At 36.4% G+C, this 19,991-nt stretch overlaps 2 protein-coding genes across 3 annotated transcripts; one reads left to right on the forward strand and one right to left on the reverse strand.

Annotated features, from left to right (window-relative positions):
• Window positions 1–1,186: 1,186 nt before the first annotated feature.
• Window positions 1,187–8,831, forward strand: ccnb1ip1 (cyclin B1 interacting protein 1). Of its 2 annotated transcripts, none has more exons than XM_028475299.1 (5): window positions 1,187–1,223; window positions 2,310–2,630; window positions 5,038–5,184; window positions 5,605–5,800; window positions 8,448–8,831. In XM_028475299.1, exons 2-5 carry the CDS (start codon window positions 2,328–2,330, stop codon window positions 8,621–8,623), a joined length of 822 nt encoding a protein of 273 aa, XP_028331100.1. In that variant the 5' UTR covers window positions 1,187–1,223; window positions 2,310–2,327; the 3' UTR covers window positions 8,624–8,831. The 2 variants fall into 2 exon arrangements, with proteins under 2 accessions (XP_028331100.1, XP_028331101.1); XM_028475300.1 differs by having other exon boundaries at window positions 8,451–8,831.
• On the reverse strand, window positions 8,725–18,824 carry ttc5 (tetratricopeptide repeat domain 5). The gene is made up of 9 exons (XM_028475298.1): window positions 18,556–18,824; window positions 16,182–16,314; window positions 15,888–16,099; window positions 15,105–15,255; window positions 14,063–14,154; window positions 13,782–13,985; window positions 11,444–11,658; window positions 11,207–11,351; window positions 8,725–10,429 (listed from the first exon to the last, which is right to left on the reverse strand). The coding sequence occupies exons 1-9, from the start codon at window positions 18,607–18,609 to the stop codon at window positions 10,310–10,312; spliced, it is 1,326 nt and encodes a 441-aa protein (XP_028331099.1). The 5' UTR covers window positions 18,610–18,824; the 3' UTR covers window positions 8,725–10,309.
• Between the last annotated feature and the right edge of the window lie 1,167 nt (window positions 18,825–19,991).

Below are 19,991 nucleotides of genomic sequence, written 5' to 3' on the forward strand. Positions count from 1 at the left end.
ATGGTCTGGGGAGGGAATGGGGGGGGGTTAGATAAGTCACAGAGACCATTAGCAAAGTATATAAACCATGCAGTGTTTCACAACCAGCTGGTGGTACACGTAAACATTTATCAGTCAATAACTAGACAACTTTATCACATTTTGAGTTATTTTATAAGCCTATTTTAAATTCCTATTAATGCAGATTGAAGCATTTTGCTAGTCAGTGAACAAAAATATTTTTACTAGTCTCTGAAGACAAATTTATGGAAGCCCATTCCCGCCAGTAAAAAAAAACAAACTAGGAAAAGTATTATAATGATAAAGAAAAAAATATTAAGTCATAATTATGGGATACTAAGTCATAAATTTAAGATACTAAGTCTTATGAGATATTGTCTCATAATTATGAAATATTAAGTCAATTATGGGATACTTAGATTTTTTAAATTATTATTATTTAACTTTTCCTAGATTCCTGGAGCATTTGTATATATGTATATATCCATCCTTTATCCTTTATATATTATTATTATTATTGTTCGGGGTTTTTTTTCTTCTCGTGTGTGTGTTTTTCTTCGCACCATCCACCAAGTTAAATTCCTTGTATTGTTTTTTTAAACTGTACTTGGTGAATGCAACTTTTTCTGATTTCTAGTTTTACTGCCGGGAATGGTCTTCCATACTAATTAAACACCAAAATGAAATTTAAATAAGTACGAAGATGAAGATTTTTAATCAATTCCCAGTTACTGTTGCTGAATGGATCCATGAATCAATGAAAAAATAAATTTTTGTTGTTTCAATTTATCATAAAATGCCTTACATAGACAATTTGTCATTGTTTATAAGCTTCATAGTCAGAAAGAAAGCATAAACACAAATAGGAAGCAAAAACAAAACAAAAACACACACAAGATTATTCAAATATGAATACATAAAGTAGTCATTGCATTAGAATGTAGTTGCAGATTTGTGAAGAATAATTTCTAAATTGCTAAATGAAATTACCAAATGTTATTGACATTAAAATCCAAAAATAATGTAACATATAGCCTTTATTAATTTACAGTTGTTATTATTGTTTTTTTAAACGAATGAATAATGAATGAATTAATTAATGAAATAAACAAACAAACAAATAATAAATAAAATGTAATTTACGACTAACTTAAAATCAGCCAATCAGATCTAACTATCAGTGTGACGTCATCGGTTACGACTCGCGGCAGATATCATAACCGGTAAGTTTACACACCGACATATAGCCGTTATCTTTGATATTTCACGGTGTCATTGCAATTTATTGGAGGATATAAAGTTGTACAATTTAAATATGTTAATTTCACCCATCAAATCTTGGAAGAAAAGCTAAAACAACAGTTAATATAGCATACTGTGGTTAAGTCATGCTAATGCTACATGCTAGCGGCGTTAGCTTAAACTCCTCTAAGAGCAGGGCCAATAAATTACGGTATACTTAATATTTAATACTTTAAAAATATGTAGCAGTTGGTAAAAAACATTTTCTTTTTTAACATTTATAAAGTGAACTGAGTTTAATTTGAAAAAGTATATCAGAAAAATATATATAAATTAATTTATTATTTTAGTACATACTATTTCATAGTGTGGCAAAGACAAATAATTATTTCCAATTGCATTGTTTGGATGTTAACATATGTAACAGCTCTACAGTAATATCTATTTTTCTTTAATTAAGCTGCTGTTTGTCATATGTTATCAAAAATTGACTTTGTCATATGATAATGAGCAATAAATATTTATTTTGAAAATGTCAGCATAGGGTAATCAGAAGATAAAAAATATTGTTTCTCTTTTTAAAGCTAAATATTTAGTTTCTCTTTTTAAGAAGTAGGTTTGAAATATTGCTCGACGATAAAAAAAAACAAAAAACTGCTTCTTACCTATAGTTCAATGATGTATTACCTCATAGATGCTCAAGTTTGAAATTCATGTGAATGGAGAAATACCGCACAAGGTGAAAAAAAATAAATAAATAAACAGTATAAAAAATTAAATGAATAAAAATTTACTTACATAATAATAAAAATTATATGTATATTTTTGTAATTTAATTTTCACTTCCTCAAATATGAATTTAGTTTAAAAAAAAACCCCCAAAAAATACAACTTTATGAAAATATCTGAGCTGGCGCATCTCGTTACTCGTAACACTATAAAATATAAAAAAGAAGTCTGGGGTCGCCAGAAATTTGTGATATCAACATGGGGTCACGATCCCAATAAAGGTTGGGAACCACTGCCTTAATCCCTTAATGAAGTTGGTTTTTCACCAATCCCATTAGTCTTCACAGTTTGCAGCCATGGCCATGTCCGTCTGTGATGACGCGCTCCTCTGCAACTTCCCAAAGTGTCGCACCAAACTAAGCGGCTTCGCCTGGGTCACGGCCTGCTCGCACGTCTTCTGCGACCAACACGGTTCGGGCGAGTTCAGCCGCTCACCCGCCATCTGCCCGGCCTGTTCGTCCGCCCTGTCGGGTAAGCTGGACATAGTGAGGACAGAGCTCTCACCCTCCGAGGAGTACAAAGGCATGGTTCTGGCTGGGCTGAGACCCGACATCGTCCTGGACATCAGCGCTCGAGCTCTGGCCTTCTGGTGCTATCAGGTGTGTAACTGTTAAAGGTGTAAGAAAAAAAAAAAATCCAGCGATATATCGCAATATTTCATCGTGTGATTATCGTATCGATCCAAAAAAATGTCCAAATCGATTTTTTTTTTCAATCATGTTTTTTTTAAAGAAAAAACATTTAGTTGCGCTAACATATGCATAGCACGTAAATGCGGGGTCACTAGGTGTCAGTGAATCACATCAGATCTTGTTAAACTACCTCACTCAATGCATTTTAGCTGGAAGTTGATCACACTATATTTTCGTAAAACTTACTTATGGGGCGCCGATTGTAAAGTTCCGCATGGTTTAATAAACGGCAACTTTTCACAATATTTAGCAACAAACCACGTTTAAAAAACGTATGTGAATTTTTTTAAATGTTACTTTTGACCAGATTTATAGCAATATTTGTGAAATTTGTGATATTTACTTTTCTCGTTAAAAATATAACATCAATGATAAGTTTAAATATTTAATGTAAGTCTAAATGTTAAATGTTAAATCTAATTCTAAATGTTAAATGTTAGCATAAATGAGCTTTTATTTTGGTACTTCTGGTTAATCTGTATATTAGCTAAATATTTAGTTTCACCCGTGACATTTAGATTTAACATTTACCATTTGGATTTGATATTTAACAGCTGGATTTAACATTTAAAATTACATTTTCCATTTAACGTTTAGATTTTCCATTTAACGTTTAGATTTTCCATTTAATGTTTACATTTTAATGTAACATTTGGATTTACATTTCATATTTAACATTTAGATTTACAGATTTACTTTTGACCAGATTTGACCAGATTCACAAATGTGTCGAAACGTGTTAGTGAGTACTTCTCTTTTGCAGAGATAATCCCTCCCACCTCACAGGTGTGACATATCAATATGCTGATTGGACAACATGATTATTGCACAGGTGTGCCTCAGGGTGACCACAATAAAAGGCCACTCTAAAAATGTACAGTTTGTGGAGGTCCTGGGCTGGTGTGGTTACGCGTGGTCTGCGGTTGTGAGACCGGTTGGATGTACTGCTAAATTCTCTGAAACGCTTTTGGAGACGACTTATGGTAGAGAAATAAATATTCAATTCATGGCAACAGCTCTGGTGGACATTCCTGTAGTCAGCGTGCCAACTGCACGCTCCCTCAAGACTTGCGATATCTGTGGCATTGTGCTGTGTGATTGAACTGAACATTTTTGAGTGGCCTTTTATTGTGGCCACCCCGTGCAATAATCATGCTGTCTAATCAGCATCTTGATATGCCACACCTGTGAGGTGGGATTTATTATTTCTGCTAAGGAGAAATGCTCACTAACACATGTTTAGACACATTTGTGAACAGTATTTGAGAGAAATAGGTATTTAGTGTTTATAGAAAATATTTTTGATGTTTGAGTTCAGCTTATGAAAAATGGGAGCAAAAAAAAAAAATGTTACGTTTATATTTTACTTCATTGTAGATTTAACATTGACATTATATTTTTACAAGAAAAGTAAATATCACAAATTTCACAAATATTGCTGTAAATCTGGTCAAAAGTTGCATTCACATATGTTTTTTTTAAACGTGGTTTGTTGCTAAATGTTGTGAAAAGATGCTGTTTTTTTTAAGCATGCATGACTTTACAATCAGCACCCCAACCATTTTATAGATGTATGTGATTATTTTTGTAAAGAGTTTAAGAATGTAACCTAATCAGAATCTGTTGTAGAAGCAAAAACACTTGTTTTTTAAAATTTGTCCTTGAATCACACTTAGTTACAATTTACTTGTTCTCGCAAGTTTACAAAGAATGAAATAAATTCTATTATTCTATTCTATTATTCCTATTATTTTGTGCTTTTAAAGGTGACATTTGTAATTATGTGGTGATATATTGTGATGTATATCGTATTTTTTAGTATCAGGACATATCGTATTAATTTAATTGTGATTTTTTTTTTTTTCCTCAATATTGCGACTGTGATTTAATATGTGATTATTTTTTCAAGGGCTTCTTGTCATGTATTTTTCAATGAACACAAACAATAAATCAGATTTATTTAAACTTTAAATAAATATAAAATATACATTTTAAAGCACAGATTACAAGAATAAAACAGACACATCTGTGGCCTCACCTCTTCAACATATCTAACTTCACGTTTCATGAAACATGTAAACATGTGGACTGCACTTCTTTAACACTCTCTGAACTTAACAGGACAGTACAAGACCGGAACAAAAAAGAAAATTAAAAAATTGCAGCGTTTGCGATTAGAAAATTGCGTTTTATGATATCGCGATAATATCGCAAATGCAATTAATCGTTCAGCCCTACATGCAACCTCTGTATGTACAGTATGTGTGTGTGTGTGTGTGTTGTTCACCTCATGTGGTTGTGTGTGTGTTTACAGGTCCATCAGGAGCGCATGTACCAGGACTACAGTCTGTCACGTGCTGACACTCAGCTCAAGCAGATGGAGAAAGTGCTGACTCAGCAGAACCAAAGCAGAGAGCTGGAGCTCACCGCCATGAGGGGAGAGATTGCCTCCATGAAGAAAGTACATCATTTAGTACACTTTACGTCTTCATATAGCTTTTCCTCTCTAATGGGGGTAACTAAACATGGAGAACCAAAGCAACACGAGAGAAAAAAAAATCATGGTTTTGATGAAAAAAGCTCAATTAAATTGTTTTTTTATTAAAAAATCGATTTGGACAATTTTGGGATCTCTACAATATTTGCGCAGTGAAATATTGCGATATATTGCTTTTTGCTTATACCCTTAATAAATACATTATTTCACTTAGACGTTCTTTAAATCAGTAGATATTTTTCTTAATTATTCAACAAAATTAAATTATTGATGAAATAAAAGGAGAATTTCAGTTGTCTTGTAAACAGAGAAAAATCTGGGGCAGAGGCTTCTTTCTGTATTAGAGCTTTTTTTTTCTTTTTTTTATCTTCGTCTGATGTTCAGGTGATGGACGAGTACAAGAGGAAGTATAGCGAGGTGTCCGAGAGGCTGATGGAGAGGAACAGGCAGTACCAGAAGCTCCAGGGTCTCTACGACTCCCTCAGGCTGAGAAACATGGTGGTGGGCGTCGGGGAGAAAGACGCCCCTTTACTAAAACAACAACTACAGCAGCCACGTGGGCATCAAGACTTCACCACCGGTAACAACACAAACTTCACCGATTGTTATTTATTGCATCAACGATTATTTAGATTAACTTTTTTTTGTCAGGGAAAACTCGCCCCCACGATTTTAACAGTATAATACTTTGACGTGTGTAAAAAACTCTATAAATAAATGTACAAAACACACATAAAACTACGGCAAAAATGAACAGAACGACAACAGTAATACACAAAATTGTCCAAATACCACAAAAAGACAACAAAAATACACAAAATAACTCAAAAAAATATTCAAATTTTTTTCAAAATGACAACTAAAGTACACAAAAAGACAAGAATAACACAAAAAATTACTTTGCAAACCCATAGTTACTAATAAACAAGCAAAACGACATCTGAAATACACAAAAATTATATGTAAATATCATGTGTAAAATGTCCTTGAACCTTTCATAAATAAAGAATTTAAAAAAAAAGAAATACACAAAAATTACTCCAAAAAATGCAAAATGACAACACAAATACACAGTATGACTCCAAAAAACACACATTTTATAGGTAAAATACACAAAAGGCAAACAGAAATGCACAAAATTCCTCATAACAAGCAAAACAACAACAAACATAAATGGAATGACAGAAAAACACAAAATTACTATAAAAACTCTTTGTTGTTTCCTGTGTTAACGCTAAGATAAGTTATTATTCTGACTGTGACATGAACGTTGATTGATAATGTGGCCCTTCGATCAAACACGTTTTTGTGGCCCCCGCTGTGATAGACGTCGCCCACCTCTGACGTACAGTAACAGACGTCTGGAGTCATGGACAAAAGTGTTGGCACCCCTGGAAGTTTTCCAGAAAATAAACCATTTCTCCCAGAAATGTTTGCATGTTCAAATGTTTTGGGTATATACACGTGTTTATCTTCTTTATATGCATTGTAAAAACACAAAAAGGCAGAAGGAAAAAAGCCAAAATGTACATAATTTTACACTAAATAAATATAAAATGGACCGGACAGAATTGTTGGCACACTTTTAAAACTGGATAAATCATTTTATTTTAGTTATGTGATGCTCGTTTAAACTCACCTGTAGCAAGAAAAGAATAGACAAAAGTGTGATTTCTATATTGCCAGTACCTGTTACTTGATACAGGTGAGTTTAAACGAGAATTAAAGAATGTGAGCTTACGAAACCTCTTCATCATATATGATCTTTGATGGAGCGCTGCTTGCTAGTGAAATTCACTACAGGTACGGTTTAAAACAATGGCAGTAGCCATTATTGTTGGTTTTTGCGCCCCCTGGTGGCATTTCCACATACACATTAAGAAATCAGAACACGCGACAATAGTCACGAATATTCCTTCTTTGATTAGATTCTTAAAGGTGAAGTACCATTTTTTTTTTTTTTAGTATATATATATTTTTTTGTGTTAAAACTGTTCTTTACACTGTGATGGAAATTATCCATATCATGGTAAATTGTTGTAAATCTGCTCTTTTCTGATTTAATATGAAAGAATTGAAAATCATTTTTTTTTGAATAATAAAGCCTTATTATAAAAAAAAATTAAGTCACAACTTTGGACAAAGATGCTGCAAAATCAGGCGTTTTAGGCAGTAACAATCGCAGAAATTGGTTGTGAAAGCCTAAAGGTCATGTTACCAATTTATTTACAATTATTCAAATATATAATGAATTGCAATTTTTCATTCCAGTCATTTTAAGTAAGAAATGCTATATTGTGATATATATCGCTATCAGGATATACTGTAAATCTATCTATATCATGATAAAATTTCCTCCGTATCTCACAGTACTAGTGTGAATATAGCCTAAGACAGACATTGGCAACTGGCGTCTAATTTTGTGCGGGCCACAAAACAAATCCCAAAAAATTGTATTTCAAGAAGTTGGAATGAATATAAAGCCCAAGATAATACACAAAATAACTCCCAAAAGTACAAAATTCCAAAAATACACAAAATGACAAAAAAGACAGACACAGAAAGCACTTAAACAAACAAAATGACTATGAAAACACCAAAAAAATAAAAATAAAAAAAATTACAGAATAGCTCCAAAGACCATCAACAAAATTAAACAAAATACTGAAAACAACAAAAATACAGATAGTGACCCCAAAAACGCACAAGTCGACAACATAAATGCAAAAAAATACACAAAATGACACCAAGAACACAATAAATAACAAAAAAAACAAAATGACTACATAACAACAAAGACAAACCCCTCCCCCACCCCTGTATTAATTATTCTAAATGCTGAGCTTGACATAAATGTTGGTAATGTGGCCCTCGGATCGGATACAATCACATTTTTGTGGCCCCACTGATGGAGTTGCCCATCCCTGGCCTAAGAGGTCGGAAAATCCTGAGTTGCTTGGAGCGCAGCATTAGATCACGTGGTTAGAGGTTTTTTGATTAAGCAAAGATTTCCTTCTTGGAGGAAGATCATTTGATCAGTGGTCGGATCAGATGTAAACGTGAGTTAAAAGACTTTAGAAAACAACAAAAAGCTCTGAGCATGTAAACAGCACAAAGACAGACCCAGTGTGTGGGCGACTAACAGCCGCTGATTGCTTATGTAAGTTACATTTTAGTATGAATGACAATGGCGCTCGTTCATCAACACCCCACCGTGTGTCAAACAGCAGGGCCCCGGCAGGGAACGCCCACTCAGAGGAGTCCGCAGTTTTTCTCCATCGGCCCCGACGGCGACAACCGCTTCTTCTCCTGCCTGGACGACGACAGAGGAAGAAACTTCTTCCACTTCAGCTCTCCTCCACCGCCGCGGGATAAAGGCCGAGCCTTTGTCATCAGGCCCTGAGGACAGCAGGTGCAGCACTAGCATCTTAGCTCTGCAAAACAGACACTGACGCTTCATGTTTTATCAGCCTTTATTCAAGGTTTTGTACGTTCGTAGTGCAGTGGAAGTAAAACACAGCCTCCCACATTTATTAACAAACACCTTTGTTTAATCTGAGCTCATTCTGTCCCTGTGTGCTGTAAAATGATATCAAACATTTAATTTAAAGGCAACAAGTTCAGAAAAATGTTTAAAGTCTGGTGATTTTTGGTCAAGTTTTTTGAGTTTCATTGTATATTTAAATCTCAACGTTTTGACGCAATTTATATTATTTAACAGAATGTTTTCAACATTTCTAATTCCAAAAAAATGCTACTAGATCTTTCGGAACAAGTGATTTTTCTTAGTCACAGCTATGGTAAAAAGCAGAGGATGGATGCAAGGATGTCGGATCCTTAACAGTCTTTGCTCGTGAACATCCAAAAAGAAAAACTTTCACTTTATAAGCTCGATACAAACAAAACATGTACCAGGAAAGCATTCTTAAACAACCCCCAAATGGTAAACCCTGTAACAACAAGTACAAAAAATATATAAATAAACACAACTCATGATCATTGGTTTTTAAAGAACACAAACAGGCACAAACTTGTGCAAAGCTCCTTAATTAAAGGAATCGTTCACTGTTTTTTTTTTTGTTTTTTTTGTACAAATGTGGCCTTAAACCTTTGAAATGGACTTATCAGAAGATCTATGCTTTAAAAAAATGCATTATTTTTGCACCATATTTGTTTTATTAACCTTTAAAAATGGGACTTTTTGAAACACGGCCCCATTGTTTCCTATTGGAGTGAAACATTCAGCCTGCTTTTTAGATCATTTAGCAGCTTTTTTGGTCAAAATACCAATTTGTGGTGCTTTTGGTTGCTTTAAAAAAAAGTTATAGATGTTCATGTAAATCTCTTGTTTACTGAAAGAGAATAAAAACAGTTGTGAGCTGAAAAAAACCTGTGACCGCAGGAGGCGACAGTTCCTCTGCGGTTTTATTTTAGACAATGGAGCAGAGAAGAAGAGCTCTCCCAAGGAGCCTTTACTTCCCCTTAAACAGTACAGTAATCACGGACTGTTGAAGGACTCCCACCCAAAAGGTCTTCTTCAACAGTCTGTATATTACTCGCTAACTTCATCCACCAGAACGTGTCAGCGCACTGTTTAAGAGGAAGTAAAGGTCCCTGAGGAGAGCTCTTCTTCTCTGCTTCATTGTCTACAATGAGACTGCAGAGTTGGGACTGTCGCCCCCCTGGAGTTAAAGATTTTTTTCCGGGTCACAACTGTTTATTTTCTTCACATCAACATCTTTAACTTTTCCTGATTATTTAAAGCAACCAAAAGCGCCACAAGTTGGAATTTTTTTTAGCATAAAATGATCTAAAAAGCAGGCTTAATGCTTCACTCCAATAGGAAACAATGAGATGTTTACACACAGTGGGGCCATGTGACATCATCAATCACATGATTTCAAGATCACATCTAAAACGATAAAGTGGTCCCATTTTTAAAGGTTAGTAAAACGAATATGGTGAAAAATAATGCATTTTATTAGACACAGATCTTCTAATAAGTACAATTCAAAGGTTTTAGGCCACATTTGTAAAAACAGTGGATGATTTCTTTAAAATCCAGCAAAACAAAAGTCGTTTTTTGGGCTCATTCGTGCTGCGGCCTGTAGCTGATGGAGGTAACGATCTGGCTATGGATGTTCTGCTTCTTGCCGTTGACGATGAGGAGCAGAGGAGAGTCCACTCGGATGCTTTTGAAGTCGAACGTCTGCCGTACAGAGGACAGGACAGGACAGTCAGAACAGGAGCCACATACGACCAGTTTAACCTCAAATGGGCCGTACCAAAAAAATTCAATGTTTTTGTGAAGGAAAAAGCACAAGTTCAAACAAAATCCTTAAAGATAATTTTCTGGAAATTTGCAATGTCAGTTGTTTTTTTTTTTTATCCATACCTTATATGTAGGGCTTGGCAATATATCGAGATTTAAGATATTTTGGCGATATCGAAAATTACAATATCGTCTATATCGATACATTTTTATTTTCTCGCTAATTTTGTATAAAAATACTTACTTTAGGAGTTGCTGCTTTGGCTACTTCTCAGAACAGCATGAAAAACACAGTTTGATGGATTGCTGAGTGTGTCCTAACCCAGGCCCTCCTCTAAAAAAAGCCACACTACAGAACTCACTCACACGTGCTGTCCCTTATAGGAGAAAAAGCCAAAAGTGTCACATATTATGCAGCCGTTTGTTAATAAATGTGCCTGTGTGGCATTTTGCATCAGCAAATTTAACCCAAATTGTCTTTCTGGTCAGACTTTATTTGAATTCAAATTTTGAGATTTATATCGACATTTTGAGGAAAAATATTGTGATATGAGTTTTGGTCCACATCGCCCAGCCCTACTTATATGGTCAATTACAAAAAGCCCTGCTTTTCCTGCATTTTTTAAAACTTGATGCTCTGACCGGTCAAACTTGGCCCGCGGGCCTTGAGTTTAACATGTGGTGTAGAATGAGAGGAAGAGGCTTAAGTCAAACCTTGTCTTTATGTGTAATACTGTGTCGTTTGAGCAGTGGCTCAGGAATGACCACAGAGTCTCCAATCAGGACACCCCAGCTGTTGGCTGTGTTATACACCGTCACCACCATGCACGTCTCCTCACTGTCCACCATCCCGAACGTACTGCACGAGGACGGATCGTAACGCAACAATCAAAAACACACGATCACAACAAGGCTGAAAAGAGGAGTAAAATGTGTAGAACCGGTGCTTACAAGGCCATGCGACCCTCCGAGGCCAGACTGAACACCACCTTCCCCAGAGCGGCCACGCCCGCGTTGTGTCCATGTTTGAGGGAGGACAGAGTGACGGGCTCCAGGCTGCCGACACGGCCCGACGGCGAGCGGAACTGAGGAGACGAACACGGACCCAGAGCCGAGGAGCTGAGGTTAGAAAGCATCGTACGTAACCGACGAGCCTTCACCTTCCCCTGAGACACAGGAGCTCAGCGTTAGGAGGGAATAGATCAGTGGTTCTCGACCATTTATGTATCAATATAAAAGTGTTGATAGTTTGACAAGAATTCAATGGATTTTTACCATTTTCCATGAGTACAAGCGTACAAGTCACTTAAAAGGGATCCTCCACTTTTTTTTTCAAATATGGCCTAAAACTTTCATAGACGGCACAAAGAACAGAAGAGCTCCAGGGTGCATGTAAATACAGGCAACCAGGATCGACTGCTGCTCATTAATGCCGACCCAAGTTGAATCTGTCTGCTGTAAAGAACCGTCAGCAACTTTTACTGATTTGTAGAGCAACCCAAAGCAACCCAAGTTTCATTTTGACTGAAAAAGCTGCTAAATGATCCTGAATGCTTCACCTCTCATAGAACTCAATGGGCTGAAAGGGGCGATTCACATCATCAATGATGTCATTTCAACAGGCTCTAAAACGGTAAAGTAGTCCTATTTTTAAAGTTAATCAGACTAATATGGTGCAAAATCATGCGTTTTGTTAGGCAGTTTTTCTAATAAGGACATTTCAAAGGTTTTCGGCCACATTTGTAAAAACAGTGGAGGATCCCTTTAAGCATCTAAGTCAGTGATTCCAAACCTGTTTTGGATCGTGACCCCATTTTAACATCAAGAATTTCTGGTGACCCCAAAGCCTTTTTTTCTTTAGAATTACTTTTTGATCATGTTTGTTTTCTGGATATGGGTCAATGACGTGACACCTAAACATTCTGTCCAACTGCATTTCTTTTAGTCAAACAAGGTTTAAATGCATAAAAAGATTCCAAATATGTATTAACTTAGTATATCTGCACATTTTTTTTAAACTGACAAAATTATTTCTGTAATTTATTCTGTAATTTATTGCCAAAATATCATGTGGTGCGACGGTCTGGCCATGACTGCTGTTTTATAACAGTCTTTAGAAATACTCTAAATATTTTTTGCCCTATTTTAGTTATATATTATAGTCCTGTATAAGATTTCAAAGTATTTCTATTATTTTTTTTTTCATAATATTCATGCAAACCTTGCCCGATGATGTCCATTTTATGAATATCGTGCAGTAAAAATCTTTATACGTCATTGACCAAATACAGAGTAGACAGGATTAGTGACATTTATTATTATTATTATTAATAATAATAATTAGATTTATATTTGACAAAATGAAGGAATAGAATACAGTTGTTTAGGATTGTTTTAATTTGAAAAAGAAACACTAAAACAAAATCTAAAATGTATTTCTCATCGGTATGTTTTTTCTTAATCAATTAGTAGACATTTCAGGCGAGCCCACATGGGGTCCCGACCCCAAGATTGAAAAAACCTGGAATAGATAAGGCTGCACATCGCTGCCACCTTCAGGTGAAAACTGGAGCTACAATCAGAGTGAAGCTGACTCAAACAGGGGTATGTGAGCACATTATTTCCAAAATAATTAAATACATTTCCTTGTTCTTCTTGAACAAAGATATCAAACTTATTTTAGTTTACGCGCCACATACGATATAGTTTGACTTCAAGTGGGCCGGACCAAAAAAATCCATGTTCTTGTGAAGGAAAATAAGCAAATAGTCAAACAAAATCCAGAACGTTAAGCAGTTGTTGACAAATGTTTACCAGAATTTTGTGGGACAATTTGAGAGAATTTTCAAGTTTAAAATTATCTTTTTTTTTTAAATTGCGATTTAATATTAATGTAAACAATGTAGTACTGCAACCCCCGCCCCCCCCCCCCCCCGTATATTTTATCTGCAATTTATGAAGAAGTCCTATTTTTGCTGTCATTTTTAAAAAATCTTCCTGTGGGCCAGACTAGATGCTCTGGCGGGCCGGACATGGCCCTCGGGCCTCGAGTTTGACATACGTGTTCTATATGAAAAAACACACGTCCACACAATTGTGTCACCACTCTTTGAAAACATATTAAAAGGTGTAGTTCAATGTCTAAATTTGCAACAACAAAAAAAACACATCAGAAATACATGAAACATAAAGAGCTAAAATTCCTGTAAATGTGACCATAGTAGTCCGAGTGGGCTGAGATTGGCTCCGCCTCCTCCGATCAGCATAATACGGTTTCCTCTCCTCTCACCTTGTTCTCTGCCAGCTCCGTCACTTTCTCCAGATACTCCAGTAGCTGTTTCTCCTTCGCCGTCAGCTCGGCCCAGCTCGGGTCCAGAGCCGCCGCGCGACTGTAGCCGGCGAGCGCCGAGCTGAACATCTCCTCGTACTGGAACAGATTGGCTCGGTTGAAGTGCAGCTCAGGAGAAGAAGAGGCCACTTTGTCCACTTTCTCCTGCAGGAAGTCACACAAAAAATAATTCATTTCCTTAAAATCACACCTTCTCCTCTGACAGAAAGTCTTCAACTCACCGATTGCGCGTAGGCACTAAAAGCTTTCGTAGAGAACTGCTGATTCTGTCCAGACGTGAAAAACAGACTCAAGTAGGCGTTTCCAAGGATGTCTGTGAACACATTAACAAAGCGTCAGTTGTTTAAAGCAGTGGTTCTCAACCTTTTCAGCCCGTGACCCCCAAAATAAAGGTCCCAGAGACCGGGGATCCCCACTATACCTAAAGGTGGTTCAACACAGGCATCGACATTGAAGAACAGTCATGTGGAGACAGACCATATTCTATAAGGGGGAATATTGTCCATTGTTCTATGAATCTGTGATAACCACATTTATTTATTTATCTGAATAATATCCACTGTTATCCAGGAAGTTTATTATTATTTGAGCCATATTATATAGTCATCTTAAAGATCTGAATCCTTGCTTAAATCAGAAATAAAATGACCAAAAAATGTTGGAAAAGGTGGTGAAATTGGATGTTAAAAACCACAGAAATTGGTTAATAGTTGCAAATGAGTGGCCAAAAATGGACAGAAAAAGTGGTAAAAAGGGTTCAAAGCATCAATATTGGCTTAAAAGTAGCAACACTTAGTTTAAACTGGCAAATAATGGGCACTACAAATCGTGAATGTGGTTAAATTGGCAAAAATAAGCATGAAATGTGGTGAAAAGAGGTTAAAAGTAACAATGGGTAAACATGTGACAGTAGGTGGGTAAAGTGGTGGAAAGGGTTTATAAGTGTTGAAAATGTCTTGAAAGTGGAAAAAATCTGCAGAAAAGGCATTAAAATTTGATAGAGAAGTGGCAGAATTGGGAGTAAAGCAGCAAAAATGCATTAAAAGGCGCAAAAATATCACAAGAAAAAGCGATGAAAACAGGTGGCAAGTTGGCAAGTTTGGTGTAGTTGCAGAAAATGGTAAAACATGAGCAAAAATGCACTCAAATTGTTAAAAAATATATTGTTAGTTTCTTAAAGGCATCTGGCAACCCAAAATGGGGTCCTGACTCCAAGGTTGAGAACCCCTGTTTAATAAGGAAGTGCGACTCGTCTCCACTCACACCAGGATGTTCCGTCTTGTTCGTCCATCGCCACAGCCTGCGAGGCCAAGTCCACGCTCTCCAACACCTGCTTTCCAGCTGAGTCACTGTCTGGTGCAGGAAGCTGCCTCAGCACCATGGACAGGTTACGTAGAGACACTTTGTTCTTCTTCTACACATGAAAGGACAGTAACAAACCATTACATACTGTATATACACGTTTAAAGATATCCCATGATGCAGACACAATGTTTAAGAGTGAATTTGGGACGTTTATTTTCAGCTGGTTACAAGAAAATCTTGTATTTTTCAATTGAACTTTTGCCATTTTTAAGCTTTACTCCAGGAAACTGAATTAGTCTCAATATCCATCAGTGACGAAAAGCTTCAGCTGTCATTATGGGATGTAAACTGCTAACAATTACAAGAGAAAGTTCATCTGTACAAATGACTGTTCAGTCCCTGAACAACACATTTAAACCCCAAACTTCACGATAATTATTATTAATTAATACATGATTTTAATTTGTAAAATAGTATATAATAGCAAAAAAGAGATCTTTTTTTTTTTAAAAAAAAAAAAAAAAAGCTAATTTAATGACAATTTTCTTCAATCAAAGTTTTGTTTTCCATGTTTTTGTGCCGTTAAAGGTTGGTTTTAATGTTGTGTTTTACAGGATTTTCTCACACAGAAACGAGAGACAGCAAGGCATTTTATAAATTAATTTTGTATGAATGCATATTTATAAATACAATATGAAATGATATAATGAAAATGACGTAGAGTCTCCTGTTCCGTCCTACCTGCTGTAAGGCTCCAGTGAAGCAGTTCCTGGCTCCGATCATGTCTCCCTTCTTCCAGTACTGCTCTCCCAGTGCGTTCCAGCCGTCCACCAGGCCAGGTTCCAGCTTCACCGCACGGGAGAGACACTCCTCTGCCACGGCGCTGAAGTCCTGGGCCACGTTCAGACACCGGCCTTTCTGTAGCAGGAACTCCGCTTTGTGTTTGAGCGACTCTGACAGAGAAACAACACGGAAGCGTTTCCCCGTGAGTCGTACGTTCTTTGGGGGGTTTTTTTTTCTACGTGTGACACTCACGCTCCTGCTCCTCCATCTTTTTCAGCGTCTGCTCCATCTGCTGGGCTACGTCGCTCGTTTTTCTCGTTGCGTCGTCCAGGCTGTGAGTCTCGAAGTAACAATCTCTGAATTTATACAGATCGTCCACCAGCTCCTACGATTAAGGAGAGAACAGCTTTAATGACACATTGACAAACTAATACAGTACAAAATATACATTAGGGATGTAAGGATGTATCCTAAATCGGCTAAAAATTGATGCAAATAAGAGGAGAATAAAATTGATACAGCACAGTTAGTGCTTTGATACTATGCGTGCTGGGACTGTTTTAGGGTCGCATGTTTTGACGACACACTCTTGTGGTGTGTCCGAATAGTCCCTATCTCCTTTCCTATCCACTTTTCCTTAACCCCCGGAAGTGTTTAAGTGGCGGCCATGATCAGGAGCGTTCCAATTCTCTAAAAGCTAAGAAAAGGAGGCTCAAAGCTTCCTTTATAACCTCGTTTAGCCTATGAAACACTGATGCATCCTTTACCAAAGGAGACTAGATAATGCTAACCCACAATTCCATGCGGCAATAACATTTAAAGGGACCCACTCATCTGAGTGTTCACGGAAACTCACGATGACTGAAAAGGGAAGCAGATTATGTAAGCCACCAATGCAATAATATGCCTTGAACAACTTTAAATAACCTAAAACCCATATCCAAACTATGAATGTTATGCAGATGTTGTTAAACAAAGGGTTTTCCTTTGATTTCAATTCAAACCTTGTGATATTTGAGAATATATCAGCTGATAGGTGTTATTAGTAGTCCATTTTTGGAAAATTTGTAGTTTTTATACCACGACAGACGTCACTAACCTTCGCCGCTGTCGGATTATTATGTCACCTAGTGAAAGTGTGTTTGATTGTCAAAACAACATGATGGCCTTTTCCTAACTTCTTTAGGAAGTCTCCGAACACCTTTCCTTAACCCCATGACGTCATCCAAGGGGTTAAGGAAAGGAGATAGGAGGGACTATTCAGACGCAGCCCCGGTTCAGCTGCACACACACGCAGCGAGAGAAGAGCTTAAAAAAAGAAGCAGATGTCTCATCAAGCCCTAAACTGTTTCAACTCACATTACGTCCGTGCGCGCATCTACCGGTAGAATGATCCGAGGCGAGTCAACATCCATTTGTGCGTCTTTCTCGCACTAATCAAAACGCATCACCTGACCATTAGTTTACCACGCAGCGTCAGAATCAGGCCCGAGCTCGGTATAACGATCAAAATTAGGCACAACGGGCCAGGTCGCATTCAGGCAAAGAATTCAAGCTCTTTTAGTTTGAAGTCAGAGCAGGTGTGGCAGCATTTTCGGAAGTCGTAAAATGGAAAAAGGTGAAACGATAACAGTAAGAACAAAGACTGTACGCAAGCATTGTAAGAAAACACAGCGCTACACACACATACATAGTTTAAGGCCGTGGCTGTTGATACGGAAACGTATCAATAGACTGCCAGTCTATTCATATGTAGCACCCCTCATTGGCCAGTTTAGGTGACGTGATAGGTGCACCACGTGACCTAAAGTTCCGTCAGTTTTATTTTAGCTCATTTATTTTTAGCTACCCCTTTTATTTTAACCCTAACCCAGGAAGTACCCCAAAATGTTTATTTTTTTCATATATGTATTTTTAAAGGTGGAATTTGCCGTGTTAATTGGTTAAAATGAAAATTTATATATGACAAAAGCAGGATTCGAACCCAAGGCAGCAGAAGGAAGAATTCTTGAGTCGGGCGCCATCCTGACAGTCCTGGGGCCTATTGATACGTTTCTGTATCAATAGACACTTCCTAGATTTAATGTGCAGTTTATTTTGGTTTATTAGTTCAAACGGTTTGTAAGAAGGTTATAAGAGGTCAGGAATCAAATTGAATCGTTGGTCAAGTGTATCCTTACACCCCTAATATACATATATTGAGAATAAAAAGGGAGAAACTGTCTGTGTCTGAACCCTAACCCTGGTCAACAGACTAGTGTACATGCATAACTCCACAATATTCCAATGTATTTTACAGTAAAAGGCAACCAGCAAGAAGAGTAAAATTAAATGTTTCTGAGGAAGTTGTTTTTTCACTTGAATATGACAAATGTCTCAATGCAACAGGGTGAATTATGGGAATACAACAAGCCTCTATGACCCGATGGCTTGCATGCCATTATTCTATTTTTTTATTTATTCAGTTTCTTTCCGACATGGTTACATTCACTTTCTTTTTTCTTTTTGTACATGCCGAAAAAGGAGACGAGAGAAGCAGTTTGCTTATCTAAGTCCCGTCCCCTATTGGTTTAGTTAGATGGTCAACATAAACCACACATTGTTAAATGATGACGATGAAACCCACCTTAATCACCTGCAGCTGCTCAGTCCCAGCCTCAGCACTCCTCTCTTCAGCCATGTTCGCGTCAGCTCACCAAGCCGAAGTTTAGAGCTTAAAAAACGACCCCACACGCAGGAAAATGTGCACTTTTACCAAGTGTAAGGTTAGTGCTAAACCTTAATGACTGTCTGCCGTTTTAAAGCGTGCGTTAAGTTCAGAAAACATCACAAAAGAAGCGAAGTTTAGCTAAGGAGAAACGGTGCAGTTGCTTTTAGTGGCGGTGTTCTGCGCAATCTGGTGTCCTTTTCAACTAGTGAACGACTTCCGATTGCCTCGTGCGTTGCTCGTAGTAACGGGAGCTGTAAGTCAGAAAAACAAACGTCGTTTTTTTTAATCTATTTCCATCATACGATAGTAAACTCAATTTAATAATCGAGCAATATTTTTGTTGCCAAAAAACTGTCAATAATAAATAAAAATAACGTGAAGCGTTAGTTGGTATGAAGTGAACACCAGTTAAACTCGTTACCAGTTGAGCCGCAGCACCGGAAGTCGAAGCGGTTCACGTTCGAAATAAATCCGACAAGATGCTCGGACGATCAAGATACGAGTTATTTCAGAAAATATATATATTTAAAATAAATACAAAATTAAAAAACTTTTTTTTTACGCTTAAAGTTTGTGTAATTGTTATATACTGATTTTGTTGACAGCGAACAAATAAAGAAATTAAATTAAAAAAACAACAACATATTTGTCATTCTAAACATACCGTACATTCTCAATTGTGCATTATGGAAGAAATTTTGTTGCATCTAGCTTGTGAAACCGGACAAGAACACAACATGAATACTTCTAAAATAAATTTAATATATATATAAAATAAAAAATATTCAAACGATGTAAACAACTTCATATGAAAATACAAGTTAGCAAAACTTTATTTGCCAATGAAGCGCAAATATTATTTTCTACAATGTGTGGGTTTTAAAAGTAATGGTTTTGAAGTTTAAAAAAAAAAAAACACGGAGTTGGATTCAGATTTTTTTTTTTTTTAGCTTACATGTGTATTTTATTTATTTATTTATTTTTTGTACTGTATATTATTTGGTGTCGAACGAATAAATAAAAGATACATTTTAAACAGTTCAGTTTTCTGCATATTTGTCATTTAAAACTTACATTCTTCATTGTGCATTATGGAGAGAAAAATGTTGCATCTAGCTTGTGGAACGGAAGAACTCAAAATAAATCAATCTAAAATAAAGAGAATATATATAATATAAAAACTATCTAAACTGCTTCATATGAAAAATATGCAAATTATCAAAATTTACTTCATCAATAAAGCGTCATAAAAATAATGGTTTTGAAGTTTAAAAAAAAATGGACTCGGATTTAACATCTATGTATTTTTTATTTGTTTTAGTATTTGTAATTTTTAGAAGGTAGTGTAATTT

This window comes from Gouania willdenowi, chromosome 18, assembly GCF_900634775.1.
Source record: "Gouania willdenowi chromosome 18, fGouWil2.1, whole genome shotgun sequence".
NCBI lineage: Eukaryota > Metazoa > Chordata > Actinopteri > Blenniiformes > Gobiesocidae > Gouania > Gouania willdenowi.